The following is a 17,219-nucleotide window of genomic DNA, read 5'->3' on the forward strand; positions in this document are numbered from 1 at the left end:
CCAGTTGCATAGATCAGCATAAAATTGGGGAGACATGTCTTTTTATCGTAACAGGGCACAGGAAAAACTCCCGAGGACAGAAAATCGTCCATTTTGGTTTTGAGCAGCTGTTTTGGACAAATTCCATAGAAAGTCACATTTTGAGGAAAAATAAGCCCCTGACACCAGTGTTTCCATCCATCCATCCATTTTCTTAACCGCTTTATCCTCACAAGGATCACGGGGGGTGCTGGAGCCTATCCCAGCTGTCTTCGGACCGTAGGCGGGGGACACCCTGAACCGGTTGCCAGCCTTTCGCAGGGCACACAGAGACGAACAGCCATCCGAGCTCACACTCACACCCAAGGACAATTTAAAGTGTTCCATTAAGATTAAGATATCCTTTATAACCTGCCATGCATGTTTTTGGAATGTGGGAGGAAACCGGAGTACCCGGAGAAAACCCACGCAGGCACACGGAGAACCTGAAATTTGGTGTACATGTGTAGAAGAGTGGCCAGGTGGTCCAGTGGTTAGGGCGTCAACCTCACATTGCAGAGGTCACAAATCAATCCCAGCCCCAGCCACCGCGTGCGGAATTTGCATGTTCTCCACGGGCCTCCGTGGGTTTTCCCCGGGTACTCCAATTTCCTCCCACATTCCAAAAACACTCAAAATTGTCCCTAGGTGTGATTGTGTGTGTTGGATGGTTGTTCGTCTCTGTGCGCCCTGCGATTGGCTGGCAACCAGTTCAGGGTGTGCCCCGCCTACTGCCCGAAGACTGCTGGAATAGGCTCCAGAACATCCCTTGTGAGGATAAGGCGGGTCAGAAAATGAATGAATGAATAAAGGAAAACTCTAGAAGAGCACAATGCACACCAAGAAAAGTCTCAAGAACCCATGACAGAAATTGAACAGTAAGTCGGCCATTTTAGTTTGAGGCAGCCATTCCAAGCTAATTCCTTGACAATGCTACGTCAACGTATCCAAAAATAAAAGTAAGTAGTGTTGTGCGTGTTGTTGTGGCAGGCTGGCAGCGTGATGCAGTGCTGGTACTTCTGGTTGGGTCTGCTCCTGGTGCCCACCGTTTGTTTACTCAAGGACTTTGTCTGGGCGGCGTAAGTAAAGCGTACGAATATGATAGAAACCCATACGCCGGTATGTATTTCACCACGTTGGTTTCGCAGGACAAGTCGCTCAGTGAGGAAGTCGCTGCTGGAGGAGGTGCAGGAGCTGGAAGCGCGCGCCGTGGACCCTGGCGCAGCGGTTCTGAGGGACGCCAGCGGACGCAGGTACAGCATCCTGGTTGTCTTGCCGTTCAGTTATTTGACCACAGCGGGCTACCGTAGACGTTATGTTCAACCAGTTCAGAGTAAGACACATGACACACACCTCCAAAATATTTGAAGATGAGAAGCTGTTACATTGTGGTGAGAATATGGATAACGGTGAAGATACTTTTTTTGAAAGTAGATTTTTATCATTTCAGTAATTTTTTTTCTTTTGGTTTTATTCACATTTCTATTTTATGTTAGATTTTTTTTTCGTTTCCTCATTTAGTTCATTGTATTTATTTCTGTTTTATGTTAGCTGTCATTGTTTATATTGGTTGTGTATATAATTTTTTTTTGTCAGTGAAAAATTATTTTTTTAAATATTTTGCATATTCTGTATTAGATATTATTTGTGGTCCGTTTCATTTTATTATATGTTTATATATTTTTTCTTTTTATACATGTAATTTTAATAGGCTATTTATTGCCAATATAACACATTTGAGCGATTCATTTCAAAATCCTGTTTTTTTTTTTTGTTTGTTTGTATGGATTATCTGTTTCATTTTAGTATAGCCATAAAGTCACGCATACATGTGGTGAATAACTTCATTATAACTTAAATCATCGCCACCACCATCATCATCATCAGAAGCCAAGGCAAGGGCAACTTCCCGTAGAGGCGGCATAGAGGTAGTCGCTCCTGCGTGTCAACTGTCCCGCTGTGTGAACTCTAACCGCTAATGACCTTTCAGAATTTGTTTTTGCATGCTCATCGTTTCCATTTTTCCCCTCATTTTTTCAACAACAACAAAAATGAAACGCTCCGTAGGTGGACCAATTTGACCTGCTGCACGGACCTGGTGTGTTGGTCTTTCAATAGACTTTCTGTGTGTGGTGTGTCTGTGTAGGAGTGCTAGAAAGTGGTTTGAAGCATTTGGGCTCCCGCATCCCAAACTGTCGTTAACGCGTCGACTGCGCAGATTTGCTTGCTGCACTTACGCGGCAATTAGCGCCCCTCCCTTCAAACGCTCCTTTATGCGCAGAGACAAGACGCTTTTCTAGAGCGTGGCCCCCCCACACCCTGCCCCCGTCTCCTTCAGGGGCCTGAGGTCTGCTTTCATCAGATCCGAACGGGGCGAGAAAGCTTGCCACTCATCATCCGGAATGAGAGAAGTTACAGTATAGCGTCCGGCGGGGCGGCAAGTTGTCAAAAGAGCACATCTGTGTTTGTAGTCTGGGAAAATCTGAGGAAAGGTAGGAGGAGAATCCCCAGGGGAGAGTTGAAAATGGTGCACATCCTTTGTTTCTCGAGTGAACGGACATCATTTGCGTTGGCCGCAGAATCACTAGTTTCCTCCCACTATTCCCTTTCAAGGCTTATGTTTCCAGGAAAGCCCCCTTGCTTTTTATAAAACACATCTTTGACTTTTGAAGCATGTTACGAAAGCATGTTAACATGGTTTAAATTGAACGGTGTTTGTTTGTTTTCAAGTCTGAATTGTATAACATTCCGTCAACTGTAGCATGGGTTTGCCCCACACCCTGAAGAGCGGTGCTAGTCACCAGCTAGCTCACAAGCTAACAGGCTTCTGAGGTTCCTCTTGGTTGGGAAACGAGCGGCGGGTTCGTCCGTGCCGTCTCTTCCTTGCTTGGGAATTCAAATCACAACACTGTGTTGTTGTGTACTCGGAAATTAGGCGTTTTCGTGTAGGGCTAGCTAGCCGAAGAAATTAGACGGTTTTGTTTTGTAGGGCTAGCTAGCCGGCTAGCTAAATCCACGCGGTAGCGGTCGAAGTGGGTAAGGTAGAGTTTTGACAAATGGCCAAAGGTATTCAATCTTTCTTGGTTTTATTGTTTGCAGTGTATCTTTTAGGGAAGTGGCAAAAAAATCCTTTGAAGCTTTTTGGAAGGTTTTCCCGTCTTTTGAGGTGATTCGATTAAACAGACATAATTTGCGTTAGCGAAAGCGTCCCTTCTCAGGAAACAGCTCTTGTTTTTGGTGCGTAGACCTCCAGTCATCTACGCCACTGTGAACACGCGGCCTCGACGGTGACGTGACGACGGGGGCGTTCGAGGGGGGGTGTTAATATGAGGGAGGCACGTCGTTATTTTTGGACTGGAGGGGCAGAGGAACCATAACGGCGTGTGGTCTTCACACACAGGGTCCAGTCTTCTTCTCTGAGAGTTGGGAGTGGGGGCAATGAGGGGGCTGCAGAGTGGTTGCCCGAGGCCCGAGCCATTTTGGACGTCCTGTTTGATGCGAATATGTGCCACACAAAAACGGAGGACTTCCAACTGTACATGATCCTCATTAGGCTGAATATCCAATGGATGATTAGAGAGGCATGTTTGACGATTTTCTTTTTTTGGGGGGACAAATTCAAAAAGTGAGGGTCAATTTCTATCTGTTAGAACATTTTGCACATTTTCTTATTTGAAGCTCGGAAGCATTTTTGCCAAATTTCAACCTGTTCAATATGTTGAGCGACTTCCGATTATTATTATTATTATTATTATTTTTAAATATTTTGCTGTTTTTTCGGAATATATTTTAACGTGGTTCTGGTCCCTGATGAAAAAAAAAGGCAGAAAATTTGTAATTTTTCTGCCTTTTTTTTTTTTTTACAAATTACAGCCTACTACAAAAAACGAGTTCAACTCCTGTTTTACTGATCAAAAACCAACCCCCCAAAATACGCCACCATGTCAACAGCCATTTTTTTTCCCAGTTATTTTCAAGGACACTCTTGTTGAACCGCTTCGTCGTGCGCCGAGCTGTCCAACCTGCTTTCTGCTCCAGTAAACAGAATAAATGTTGACCCAGTAGAGTCAATAGTTAGCGCTTTAAGTGTGTGCCCACCCCACAACCCCCACTCCCTCTTTTTTTTAACCTTGGAAATGAAACGTCTCCTTCCTTTCTTCTGCCTTCTCCCCGCAGTCTAAACGAACGTGCCCATCTGCTGACAAGAGTCTTTAGGAAGACGCCCTCCAGCATCGGACGCTCCAACTCGCTGCAACAGCCCGTCACGCGTGAGTACACCGCACTTTTTTACCCTTGACGCTCAGGAAAATCGGTCCGCTAACTTCTGCTTCACCGACACGCCATATCGCATACCCCCCCTCCCCCCGCAACCCTCCTCCCTCCACCCCCGCCTCGCATCCCCTCATCCATCCATCCACAGACGGCTACGCCTTCTCCCAGGAGGAGCACGGCGCGGTGTCCCAATCGCAGGTGGTGCGCTCTTACGACACCACCCGCCAGCGGCCCAGCATCTAACTCCTGAACTCGAAGCCCCCGCCCCCACACAAACACACACACGAGATGCCGCCACGGCAACAGGACTCAGCGCGTACGGATTCTTCCGGACTGCGCTTTCAAAACATAACGATTTTACACAAGCGCCGCAAATCAGAGACTACTCGGGAAGCCTGATTGGTGCGTTCCACTGTACCCGCCTGTGCATGTGTGTGTCAAACAGTCCCCCCCTCATACCCCCCCCCCCTTTCGATTCAGTCATCACATGCCGACATCAGAAGGGAACGGTGAGGGTGGGGGGTACACGTCCAAATAAACACGCACGGATGAATTCCATTCCGAGCGCTGCCAAACACCACAGGGGATGCGAGTGAGGCGCAACGCTTGGGCCCCCGCCCACCTCCAGCATCCCCCCCTGCCCCCTACCTCCACTCCAACCGACTACTGAAGCATCCATCTTATCGCCGCACTTCCTATCTTTGCCCATCTCCACTACTTGACTTTTTTTTTTTTTTGTATGCCGTTTCTTTTGCTTTGTCTGTTTTTTGTTCTCAAACGTGTGAGAGCAGGAACGTTCTACCTAAATCTAGTACAGCAAGCCGTTGGAGAATTATTTGATGTCCTACTAGTGCGCCAAATTGTCCCTTCAGAAGTACACCGTTTGTCCTCATCGGTAAGACAAGTCAGCACACAGTAAAGCAACTAGAGTGCACTTGTAGAATGACTGCCTTACAGGTTTGTGCATTAGTAGACCCCATAGGAGACACTCGTGGAACAACTGTGCTACTATTTTTTTTTCCCACTATCGACTGACATTTTTGCACAGCATTTTTTACCTCGGAGAATAACGAAAGGCGCATGAGTCCTGACTGAGGCGCACTGGCCGCCGAACTATTAAAGGGGCACGAGTAGCATCGCGAAGGTGGACTCGTAGAATTAGTAGACTAAGAAGCACTAGTAGACAAACTAAGTTGCACTAGTAAAACTATTAACCCTTTCGGGGACAGCGGTTACTCCAGCGGACAGCTTACCATGTTATCAGGTTACAGGAAAAGGGTTCAAGTACACTAGTAGAACGATGAAATAGTAGAATGACTAAGGCGCACTAGTACAATGTTTAAAGCCCACAAAGAGAACAATTAAGGCACACTAGGATAATGATGAAAGTGTACGAGTAGAATGACTAAGGCGCACTTGTGGAATGACTCGGGTGTAATAGTAGAATACTTAAAAATATTAATATAATAGTACAACAACCGGCGGCCCGGTAGTCCAGTAGTTAGCACGTCGGCTTCACAGTGCAGAGGTACCGGGTTCGATTCCAGCTCCGGCCTCCCTGTGTGGAGTTTGCATGTTCTCCCCGGGCCTGCGTGGGTTTTCTCCGGGTGCTCCGGTTTCCTCCCACATTCCAAAAATATGCATGGCAGGCTGATTGAACACTCTGAATTGTCCCTAGGTGTGAGTGTGAGCGTGGATGGTTGTTCGTCTCTGTGTGCCCTGCGATTGGTTGGGTGTCCCCCGCCTACTGCCCGGAGACAGCTGGGATAGGCTCCAGCACCCCCCGCGACCCTAGTGAGGATCAAGCGGCTCGGAAGATGAATGAATGAATGAATGAATGAGTACAACAACCAGAGCCTGCTAGTAGAGCAACTAGAGCAGCCTTAGTTGTGATGCTCCCCCTCCCCCACTACCAACAACTCGTAGAACAGTCACATGTTGATAGTGAGGCAAAACTACACTAGTAGAAAACTCTGTGCTACCAGGACGTCGAGCGGCATCCACTAGCTAACATCGAGCGCTTCACCGGGAGCACACAGACTGTCAACTAGTGTACAGCTGTGCCTCACAAGTTACATGTAGTTGTTCGACTAGTGCGGCAAATTGTCGAGTATGACCAATTGTCTTACGAGAGCGGACAGAGAGGGTGGTGGTACCCAGACAAATCGGCACACTAGAAGGCTATTGACTAAATGCTGAAACGACTTTCCACGGCACGCTAGTATGCATCCAAAACGACAAGAAGGGATTTTATTTAATTTTTTATTTTTGGGGTCTCGTCGTGGATTTTGTTTTGTCTTTTTGTGTTTGTGAATGTGGCGTCTTGTCGCGCTTCAGGAATGTGACAATGACGGCTTGTCGAGAGGGAGGACGGGGGTTGGCCCGGCCGTCCACCCGAGTCCTAATCATTAAATCGAATCAATCCCAAAATGCGTCCGCCTCCTGCTGTCTGCGTCTTCTCGGCACCTAAAAGAAGTCACGCGATTGGCCGGTTTTCACAAACAACACTTGTGCTCCGTTCACGTGGTGAATGCTAAAGAAAAATGGAAAGTTACACTAGACAACAGCAAATTGGAATCAGAGATGTCCTCATGTGTCCCGAAACGCATTTCTTACTCAGATTTAAAGAATGTGTTTACTTTTTTCTAGCACATCAGGTATTTGAGGGCGTGGGGGGAAGGGTTGCAGGATTCGGATTGACGTCCCCCCCCCCTCACCCAAAAAAACCTGAACCTAACATTATGATATTCCATTATATATTATTAATATTATTATCATTATTATTATTATTATTATTATGAGGGAAACCTGATGTGCTCAAGAAATAAAAACAGAAATAAAACAAAGCCATATTCAGAATCAGTGCCCAAAATTAATCTTTAAAAACTTTACTTCTGACATCTGATTAAAAAAACAACAACAAAAAAACAGGGTTATTAGCACACAAAAAAAGCTTTTTTTACTCAACCTGGTTACGTTTGGGAACACGTTTTCCCGGAAGAAGTGAATTGAGGAGTTCCAGAGTCATAATACTTAAAAACAAAAAGCTAACTTTTGTTGTTGTTGCTTATTTTATTTTAGCAATTTAAAAAAATGGATTGTTTTTTAAACGGTTGACTTTGCATTTTTATCTTATTTATACTTGCATAGTTTTAATGGCTTTAATGAAATCAATGTGAAAATTTAGGGGTCGGCGATGTAAGTAAAATTTCTGTTGCCATCAGGAAACTGTATGCGTACGTGTGCACACGTGTGTGTGTGTGTGTGTATATACACTACAATAGATTTGATTGTTGTATGGTTCTCATTCGCTCCATCCCCAAGCTTTGCAGCATCAAATATACACAGACCTTTAAAATGACACCCTCCCCACCACACACACACACACACACCTAAATCTCTCTCGTGTCCAAGTGGAGATGCCTTTCCCGCCCACCTTCCTGAACGTGCAGCTGCCGCAGTATGGAGAATCCATCCACTCCCTGCGCCAGTTAACTAACTACGCACCCAGCCAAAATCGCACCTCCTCCTCGTTTCTCCTGCCGAGCGCTTCTGATGAAGTGACGGTAATTTGTCCCAGCGTTCGTCGCGGGTGCTTGAACCGTCTGCCAATGTGTCAATCGTGTCTTGCAAGGGGATAAAGAATATGACCCAAAAATGGGGGATAGCGGTTGTTGAGCTGAAAACCAATCTACGGGCCTGTGGGCTAGAGTAAGAGGGGGTGCGCCAACACATCGGCGTGACGTGCATGGTTTAAGAAACTTGTCATAAACAGCACGTCAAGTTTTAGGGAGTATAGTTTGTGAAAGACTTCTCTAGAAATATACAAAAGGCTTTGGTTTGATTTTTTTTAATGCATTTTGGAGTAGAGGGGGTGCACTGGGGGAGAGTGTAAATAATAATTTGTCCATTTTCAACACCGCTTATCCTGAACAGGGTCGCGGGGAGTCTAACCCAGCTCATTTTGGGCGGAAGGCGGACCCTGAACTGGTCGCCAGTCAGTCGCAGGGCACATATCGAGACAAACGACCATTCACACCCACATTTCACATCGTCACTGAGCGGGAACCGATCCCACCATGGCCGCCCGCAGGTCAGGCGAGCGTAGCACTGCACCGTCAGCGACTGCAAATAATAATGACAGCTCTAAAAGTATCCAACAGACTTTTTTTTGTTTTGTTTTTTTCCATGTATTTTGATTGTGAAAGTTACCAAACAAGATGCCAGAAGCTTCCTGAAAATGACTTGTTTCTTTTATTTCATTCCATGGTCTTAAAAAATGGTAGCAGTGCACCGCCGACGACCCAAGCTATATTGCTGCCGATTGTGCAGACCAACTGCACATTCCTGCATTTGGAAGGCAACGGGCGACTGCTTGTTTTCTCGCCAGATGCACTGAACTGTGCGAGTGTTAAATCGAGTAACACACCTCATGGGAGGGGGGGGGGGGGCGGAGCGAGGCGGGAAAAGGAGGATTGCGGGGGTGGGAGGGGGGTATCGTCTTCAAAGCGCCGCCTAGCCATCCTTTGGTTGACGTCGCCGTTTTCTCACGCCAGGGTGGCGACGGGAGAAACAATCCGGAGCGTCACGGTCCGTGCGCCGCGCTTACTTCATTAGCGTTTAAATAGTCTGGAGGGAAGACCGTGTGTGTTTGCCATCGCACCTTACAAACGCGCAGCAAAAAAATCAACCCAGTCATCGCCGCTACAAACACACGTATCTTTCATTCTTGCAAGTATTTCGGAACCCACGTTTGTCAGCTGAGCTCGGCTCATTCACGACACCAAACATCAGGAGGCTTACGAACGGGCCGGGGGGCGCACCAGAGCCCTCTCAGGTAGAGCGAGACAAGTCGTCACACAGTCACCGGAGGGTATTTCTGCTCACTGGAGCCTCCAGCTTGAGCGGGAGGGCAAGGGGACTGGAGGGGTCTATACCCGCCTTGGTTGGGGTCCAGAAATGTGGGGGACACCGGATGGGCGTAGCCGATGTACTGCGGATGCAGGAACTGTCCCTGGTGGGGCATGATCTGCGTGGCCTGCTGGCAGTTGAGAACAGAGAAGTTGGTGGGCATGTTGACGAAGACGCTGGCGTCGGGCGGCAGGCAGCAGGAGGCCTGCGCCCTCACCAGGGGCCCGGGCGGCAGGGGCCCCGGGCGGGTGTTGGCGGATGGGGCGGAGGAGCTGGACGACGTGGCGGTGCTGGATTGACGCGACGACGAACCCCTGGAGGTGCCGGCGCTGGACATCATGGGGATGGTTTCCAGGAGGCGGCCCTGGAGACCCCCCGTGCCGCCGCCCGTCGCCGACGAAAGCTCCTGCTTTGGGCGCAGGCAGCGACAGCAGCACATGGCCACCACCGAGCCGACCAGGATGAAGGCCACGAACACGGAACCCACGATGAGGAAGGGAACATAGATGGGAACTGTGGAGGGAGGCGACAACGTTAAGAACCACACCGCAAAAGACATTTGAAGTCCAAACGCCACGTCCTGCCTGTCCTGATGGGTGAGTGCTGATTGGCTGAGACAGGGACACAAAAAAGCTTGCCTCGTTTGGAGTGAAAAGTGCGGCGAGATTTGCTGCCCAGGGAGCTTGAGACTCTCATTAGCACTTCTCGACTTTGTTTTGATCTCGTCCTAATCCTCAGCGCCCCGCCGTGTCCCCTCTAGTCCTTTCCGTGTGCGAATAACATGATGTTGGGTAGTTTGTCATGGTGTGTCGATAAATATGGGTCATTTTCACATTATTTGGGCAATAACAGGAAAGACAGACCCCACTGAATTTCATTTAGGAAGCTAATTCATTTTACTCAGATTTGAATTCTTGGCGGCGGCCCGGTAGTCCAGTGGTTAGCACGTCGGCTTCACAGTGCAGAGGTACCGGGTTCGATTCCAGCTCCGGCCTCCCTGTGTGGAGTTTGCATGTTCTCCCCGGGCCTGCGTGGGTTTTCTCCGGGTGCTCCGGTTTCCTCCCACATTCCAAAAATATGCATGGCAGGCTGATTGGACACTCTAAATTGTCCCTAGGTGTGAGTGTGAGCGTGGATGGTTGTTCGTCTCTGTGTGCCCTGCGATTGGCTGGCAACCGATTCAGGGTGTCCCCCGCCTACTGCCCGGAGACAGCTGGGATAGGCTCCAGCAACCCCCGCGACCCTAGTGAGGATCAAGCGGTTAGGAAGATGAATGGATGAATGAATGAATGAATTCTTGGCAGTTGGTATCAATCAAAACGTAATATGAGTCATGTTCTGAAGTAATATTTTTTTGTCACACTTTTAATGCCTAAAGTGTGTCCCAAATGTAATGATTTGCAAAATGCATTCAGAAGATGCTCATACATTCTTTTTGTATTTATTGGATTATCTATTGCTTCGCACACCACACAAGAGAATAAAAAGATCTCCTTTGATTGGCCATGACTAAAGTCGTCTCTTGACCACTCCCACAACAGCGCAGCCCGCCCCAAACCTTTGAAGCAAAATGCCCTATCCAAATTTTCAATAGTTGGTGCACAGCTCTTCTACCCAACAGCAACAAAAAAAAAGGTGGAGCAAAGCATTTGGGGTATTTTTAAAGGGAGTCGTTCCCAAATTCTTTTCGCCCTCTCTTAAGATTTGGACACACCCTTTGCGCTATAAACACCCAGAAGAAACAACACGGCGAATGAAAACCTTTTCAATCAGCCTTTCGCAAACTTTTTTGGAGGAGGGGGAGGACAGTTGGCACACCGCCATCTTACCTCAACACAGCCTTACAAAATACCAAAGCGGTCTTACATACTTTTAAAAACAAAAATACAGTCAAAACAAACCTTTTGGATACTCCAATGTGTACCTAATGAAGTGGCCATTGAGCGTAAGCCAAGTCTGTGTGTGTGTGTGTGTGTTCGAGGAAGGGGGTGGTGGAGTGGGGGGTTACATTCTTGAGCCAGTTATTCCTGGCCGGACTTTGCAGCGCTTGGCTTGTGCTTCAAGAAAAGAAGGCATTCAGCGTCCAATGATTTAATGAAAATCAAAGAAGCGCGCCCGTCTTGTTTGGCTGACTTTGATATCCAACAGAGCAAGTGAACGGCAAGCGAGCCACCTTAACGAGGCCTTTACGAATGTCCGGTACATTGTGCTTGAAAATTGAATTTTTTTGTTGTTGTTTCAATCCTATTGAATGAGCGTCTTTAGGCTTTTCAAACACAAAGGAAAGGAGATGACACGAACCACAGAAGAAGTAAAAGAAGAAGACATGAGGGAAAGCAGAGGCGTGCAGGCCGGGGGGTGTCAACGGGGCGGCTCCCCCGACGTCTGTCGGTAAAATATTTTTCGTGGGTATCAAAAAGGCTGTTTATCCTGGGTATTTTTTTGGGTCTCGTTTGTTTGTAGGGTTTTCTTCATTCTTAATTGTTGTTCTTTTCGTGGACTATTTTGGTATTTTTCATGCAGTAATTGTTCATTTTTCCCCCCCCCCAGGTTGTCAAATTTCACTTTATACTTAAAAAAAATTTTTCTTATATTTTTCATCTGATATTTTTAAATATTTTATATTTTTAAATTGTAGGCCTGTTGTTGTCCGAATGCTTTAGACCTCCCTATTTTTTGACAATTTCTCTGTTTGGAAAAATGATGTCCAAGAATGGTTCGCAATGTGTTATTTTATCATGGTTCATTTGAACGATTAATTGAATTTGAAAATCGATTTATTACCTCGCTTCAAAGTAGCACGTCCCGAGAAAGTGAAAACTTCACCTTACAATGATGGCTTCACTTTTCACGCTGTATGCTCCGGTGATCAAAACAATAATGTCTCACATCACGTCACGAGCGATTTTCTTGCGTTTTATCACTCACCCATCCACCCCCCCACCCCTCCTGTAGGTCGTCAAGTTATTTTCCATTCTCAGGGAGTGTTACGGAGCGTAACGTGGAGAGTGAGGCGACTAGCTCCGGTTTCCTTTTGTCTGCAGGCTCCTTTTTTTTTTTACTCTCAATGCCCATCAAAAGCAGAGGGGTCTTAGCACAGATTACAGCATGTGAGGCTTCTGACTTTAAAAAAAAGTAGGAGGGCATGCTTAATGAAGAAGAGGAGAAGGAGGGCAGTTGACACCAAAGCCAAAATTGAGGTGTCAACTTCGAACATAGCTCACCCGACACCTCACTCCCAATAAACAGCTTCTCACAGGAACTCTTTCTATAAGTCTGTTATGGCTACACATATATGGGTAATGTCCCTTGGGCATGGGTGGGTGGGTGGTGGGGGGCATGGGTGGAGGTGGGGTCACTGACCTCTTTTCCTGTACTTATATGGGCATCAAGCGCCCTGTATGACCAATTGTATGCTTTATCAGGGTTTTGTATTTGTTTTCATGGTTTCAACCTCAAGTCCATTCGCTGAGTTTTTTATGAACATGGTGTCCTATCAAAGTTGCTTCAGGTATCATCAAATTTGACATTGGCATTGTAAATCCTGCCCAGATAGAGGTTTTTCTATCCCGGACTGTTTGAGAAGCTTTATAACGGTCACGCTGCTCCAGCATGCAGAACGGTTTATGCTGTTCTCTTGGAAATGCGATCATTACAAGCAGCTTGTGGTTGAGATGACAGACGAGAGAAAAGATGATGGAGGCTTTTAAAATTTAGAAGTGGAAGCGACGATTTAACGTACATATGTAAACACACACACTACTAAATACTACTACTACTAAATAGCATGCATTCATTACAATAGAAGCATTGAACAACCTGAAGTCACAAGAATGACCAAATACATTTAATAACATCTTTGATACAAACCAGGACTGAACGACTTTGAAAAATAATTAATTGCAACTTTTTTGGGAGGGGGGGTCAATATTGCAATTGCGAATGATTATGCGATTATTTTTCCATTCGTCCTCTTCCTATCCATTTTTTGCCCAACGATAAATGAATCCTGATGAAAATAAACAACATCAGGCATATTAAACGTAAATGTTGGGCTTTTACAGGTTCGGCTTACTCTTTCTTTTCATTCTACGACATTGCAACGTCGATTTGAATTTGATGAATTGTTCGGCATGAATACAAACTCCTTCGAATAATGAAGATGCATTCGCATGCGAGTATCCCCTCGCCTGATTACCTATTCGTCTGTGCACATAAACGTAGGCCTCTTGATCTGTAAATCTCAACTAACCAGCAACAGATGCCCGAGCCAAGAAGATTTTTCCACCACTTTAAAAGGTTAAAACTGAAGTCACAGCTGATAAACGTCGTCCGATAAAATGCGCACTAAGTCTTCAAATATGTATGAGTGAAATATACAAATGTTTAGCAAATGTGTTTTTTCACGGCCCCCCCGCCCGTCACACACCTGTCGCCGCTCCATTTTTGGGAACACAGGCGGCTCGGACCCGTGCCCTCTGGGCATTCTCCCGTTGCCTGAACGCCACATGTTTCCTCATGGCAGAGCACATTAATAACGTCCTGCCTGTTCGCCATCAAAGCCGCTGTGTGTATTCTTTGCCTTGAGTGATTAATAGCCTGTAAAGCGTCGGAAAATGGATAAAATGCAACTGAGCCTTGTACAAGGCGGAGGGGGCGGGGGGTCAAAAATGTAAGGTTGGCCGGGGGCCAGCAGGGTGAAATGTACACAGCAGTTCCTGCAGTCATCACAAATTATGGTCAGATATTTGTTTTAAATGGACCTCCATTGTCGGGCTGCGCAAAATAAAACGAGAAAGAGCGGTCCGGATTAGTAGAATTTTTACGTTTTTAAGTTTTTGGTGAAGGTCATTGCCCATCCTGTCAGCAAGCTAGCATATTTCGCCCTTAATATGTACATTGCCTGCTAGCGGGTAATTTATTGAAAAAGGGGCAAAAGCGTAACCAATATTTATTTCTCACAGCATAATATCTACTTCATACAAATGTCCACCCTGTTATCACGAAACAACAACCGATATAGAACCTTTCAGAAATTCGAATTATAGATATGACCACAGGACAGTTAGCTTGCTAACTTGCCCAGCTAAAGTCCACAATGTGCTCACTCATTGCTAACATTAGCCCAAAATGTCCACCCTGTCATCACGAAACATCAACTGATATAGAATCTTTCAGAAATTTGAATTGTAGATAAGACCACAGGACAGTTAGGTTGCTAACTTGCCAAGCTAAAGTCCACAATGTGCTCACTCATTGCTAACATTAGCCCAAAATGTCCACCCTGTCATCACGAAACATCAACTGATATAGAATCTTTCAGAAATTCGAATTGTAGATATGACCACAGGACAGTTAGCTTGCTAACTTGCCAAGCTAAAGTCCACAATGTGCTCACTCTTGCTCACTTGCTAACATGAGCCTAAAATGTCCATCCTGACATCAGCCACCCTGTCAGCGAGCTCACAGATTTTGTGTTTCAAACAACATAACATCTGCTTCATACAATATTTTTAATAGAAAATAAGTTTTGGTGAAATGGGGATATTGACTCACTTTTTTGTTTTCATTACCTTATTTATCACTATTTTAATAGTTGTTTTTTCTTTTTACAGTTCATTGACGTCATCGTAGTCAAAACAACTATTTCATTTTAACGTGTATTCACTCAACCTTACAGAATGCTCAATCCCTAGGTGGCCGAGTACAGTGAAATCCCTGGAACGCACACGGTGGCTTTAAAAGTTGGGAGGATACCAAAATGAAAGGCGATTTGAGAAGGTGCATATGTTTTAACGGGCGGAGCTGTCAGCACTTTCTCGTCTCAGCAACCGTCCACGATCCACTTCAAGTCCCGACTTGATTCCGGCAGTGTCTGAGAAATGCTATTCTATTTTTAAAAGTGCACTTTAGGACCATTTGGGAGCCCCATATAGCGTTTTTTTTTTTCTCTCTCTCTGCTGTCTGTTGTGCAGCTGTTGCTGCCAACCTGCCGGCAGTTGATCCTCTTCTCAACAAGGGGGCGTTCGTCATGGGAGGAAACTTGGAGCCGTGTAATTGCACAAAATCCAATCTTAAAACGTCAGGAGAGTTAATCAGAATAATCTCACTTCAGATGTATTTAAATACAACACATCCACGCAGCTTTCCAAAATCATCCACGCATTTTTTTGACGTGGTCGGCCTGTAGAATTCCTCTTTGTGCTTTGGATTTCTGTCTAAAGACCGCCTGCCTGCACAGCCTGACTGTTGATGAGCTTTTCAGACTTTTTCAATGTGTGCAAGATCGACAGCTTTGTCAGGATGTTGAATGGCTGCATGGGTGAATTTTTTTTTGCGCCAGAAAAATACCCCCAAAAAGACTGCATTTTAACTATTTTTAAGGGTGAGAGGTAGTTGGCACACTACCTCTCACCCTCTGTCAGGATTTAAAAGTAGTTTGGGAAAGACTGGTCTTAAAGTACCCCAAAACAAGCTTTTTTTTTTTGTTTAAAATTTTTCATGATGTGTGAAGAGTAGAGCGGGTGCGCCAATTTTTTTCAGGCATGTTGGAGGGGTTTCGCGGCTTAATAACTTTCCAAAAGACTGCCAAAAAGCTTTGTCTGTACATTTTTTTTTTAGGTTTCGGTGTTTAGGGTGAGTGTCTGGGAGATGGGGTGCGTCAACTTCGGCTCACCTGTTTTCTGAAGCTGAGCCATGATTGTTTGTGAACTGAGACCTGAGCAACTGTGATGTCATTTTCAGTCATCAACAATTGGCAAAATGGCCGCCCCACATAAACTAAATATTCATTAGAATGCCACGTTTAGACTCGTAGGGCTGCATTGAACGTATCATTCTAAAGACATGTTAGGTGTTGACTTCTGTTTAAATAGTTTTGAAAAGTTTATACTTTCTTCCAAAAAGCTGTTTCCTTTTTTTTTCTCCTTTTTTTTGCATGACCGATGTGGCGCCTCAACTCTGTTAAGATGCTGAAGTGGGTGCGTGGCTGAAATTCTTTTTTTATAAAGTCTACATTTCAACTTCTCATTGTGTGTGCAAGGTAGAGGGAGACACCAACTTTGTCAGGATGTTGCCAGGGGGTGCGTGATTGAAAACGTTTGAAGAAAAATGGCCTTTAGGTATCCCAAAAACATAGTTTTTACATTTTTGAAAGCTTTATGTCGGGATTTCAAGGGTGCACCCCTGAACGAAAGCTGCTCTAATGCTACCAACTAATGTGTAATTGATTACATTTTGTTCATGACTTTTCTAACTCATACCCAGCACCATTTTCAGAGAAGTCCTCCACGGATTTATGACTAGTGTGCGCACGCACGCTTTTACCTGCACCTGAGTCCTTGGTCTCCTTGCCCTCGGCCCCGGGTTCCAGGGCCCTCCTGTCGTTGTCGCAGCTGCCCTGGTCCAGCCTCGCGTCAGTGCTGGAGCAGCAGTAACGCAGCTCACACTTCCCGCAGCAAATGATGGCGTCCACGCCGTCTATCTTCTCCGGGCACTGGAAGCCTTCCTTCCACGCTCCCTGTGCGTCGTGCCACCCGTGGCAGTACTCCCCGTTGGCCTGCACGTCGATGGTGACCAGGAGAAGGGTCACGACCACGGCGACCGGGAGTCCTGCGGCCCACATCCTCGGGCGACGGAAAGAAAGCCCCGCCGCTAGGATTCACCGGAACGATGAGGGGAACTGTGGGAATTAAGACAAGGAGTGATGCACAACTTAGGCGCTGGCATTTATTTGTGAATTCCCGCGCTTAGTTGCGTCTCCAAAAATCACTCCACGCGATTATCCTCCCGGGATCAAGTTTAGTCTCCAAGTGCGAGTTTTTCTGTGTTAAATCCAGCCTGGGCAAACAGAAGAGTTTCCAATGTACTCTGCGAGTGTCCGTGGGGTCCTTTGAGCGGCTGTTGCAAACGTGAGTGGTGCGCTTCGCATGTTGCTGGGACGCCCCGACGAAAACAGCACAAGGGAAGTCCAGGACCTGTTGGGTCAATCCAAGAAGATGCGCGCGGCACATCCTACT

General features: G+C 46.2%; 2 protein-coding genes across 11 annotated transcripts in view; one reads left to right on the plus strand and one right to left on the minus strand.

Moving 5' to 3' along the window:
• Positions 1–6,720, plus strand: part of atp8a2 (ATPase phospholipid transporting 8A2) — a 45,265-nt gene extending 38,545 nt beyond the window's left edge. For 7 of the 10 annotated variants that reach the window (XM_052054770.1, XM_052054767.1, XM_052054763.1 and 4 more), the window contains 5 exons: positions 1,009–1,097; positions 1,167–1,271; positions 4,195–4,286; positions 4,439–5,598; positions 5,680–6,720. In XM_052054770.1, coding sequence (XP_051910730.1) covers positions 1,009–1,097; positions 1,167–1,271; positions 4,195–4,286; positions 4,439–4,533 — 381 coding nt within the window. In that variant the 3' untranslated portion in view covers positions 4,534–5,598; positions 5,680–6,720. Of the gene's footprint in view, positions 1–1,008; positions 1,098–1,166; positions 1,272–1,824; positions 1,947–2,085; positions 2,117–4,194; positions 4,287–4,438; positions 5,599–5,635 lie in introns of those variants that run through there. The other 3 variants (XM_052054768.1, XM_052054764.1, XM_052054771.1) reach the window with 3 other exon arrangements.
• Positions 6,721–8,525: 1,805 nt separating this feature from the next.
• Positions 8,526–17,203, minus strand: LOC127593371 (protein shisa-2). Its single transcript, XM_052054783.1, has 3 exons — positions 17,070–17,203; positions 16,528–16,882; positions 8,526–9,714 (listed from the first exon to the last, which is right to left on the minus strand). Exons 2-3 carry the CDS (start codon positions 16,823–16,825, stop codon positions 9,146–9,148), a joined length of 867 nt encoding a protein of 288 aa, XP_051910743.1. The 5' UTR covers positions 16,826–16,882; positions 17,070–17,203; the 3' UTR covers positions 8,526–9,145.
• Between the last annotated feature and the right edge of the window lie 16 nt (positions 17,204–17,219).

Source organism: Hippocampus zosterae, chromosome 20, assembly GCF_025434085.1.
Source record: "Hippocampus zosterae strain Florida chromosome 20, ASM2543408v3, whole genome shotgun sequence".
Lineage (NCBI taxonomy): Eukaryota > Metazoa > Chordata > Actinopteri > Syngnathiformes > Syngnathidae > Hippocampus > Hippocampus zosterae.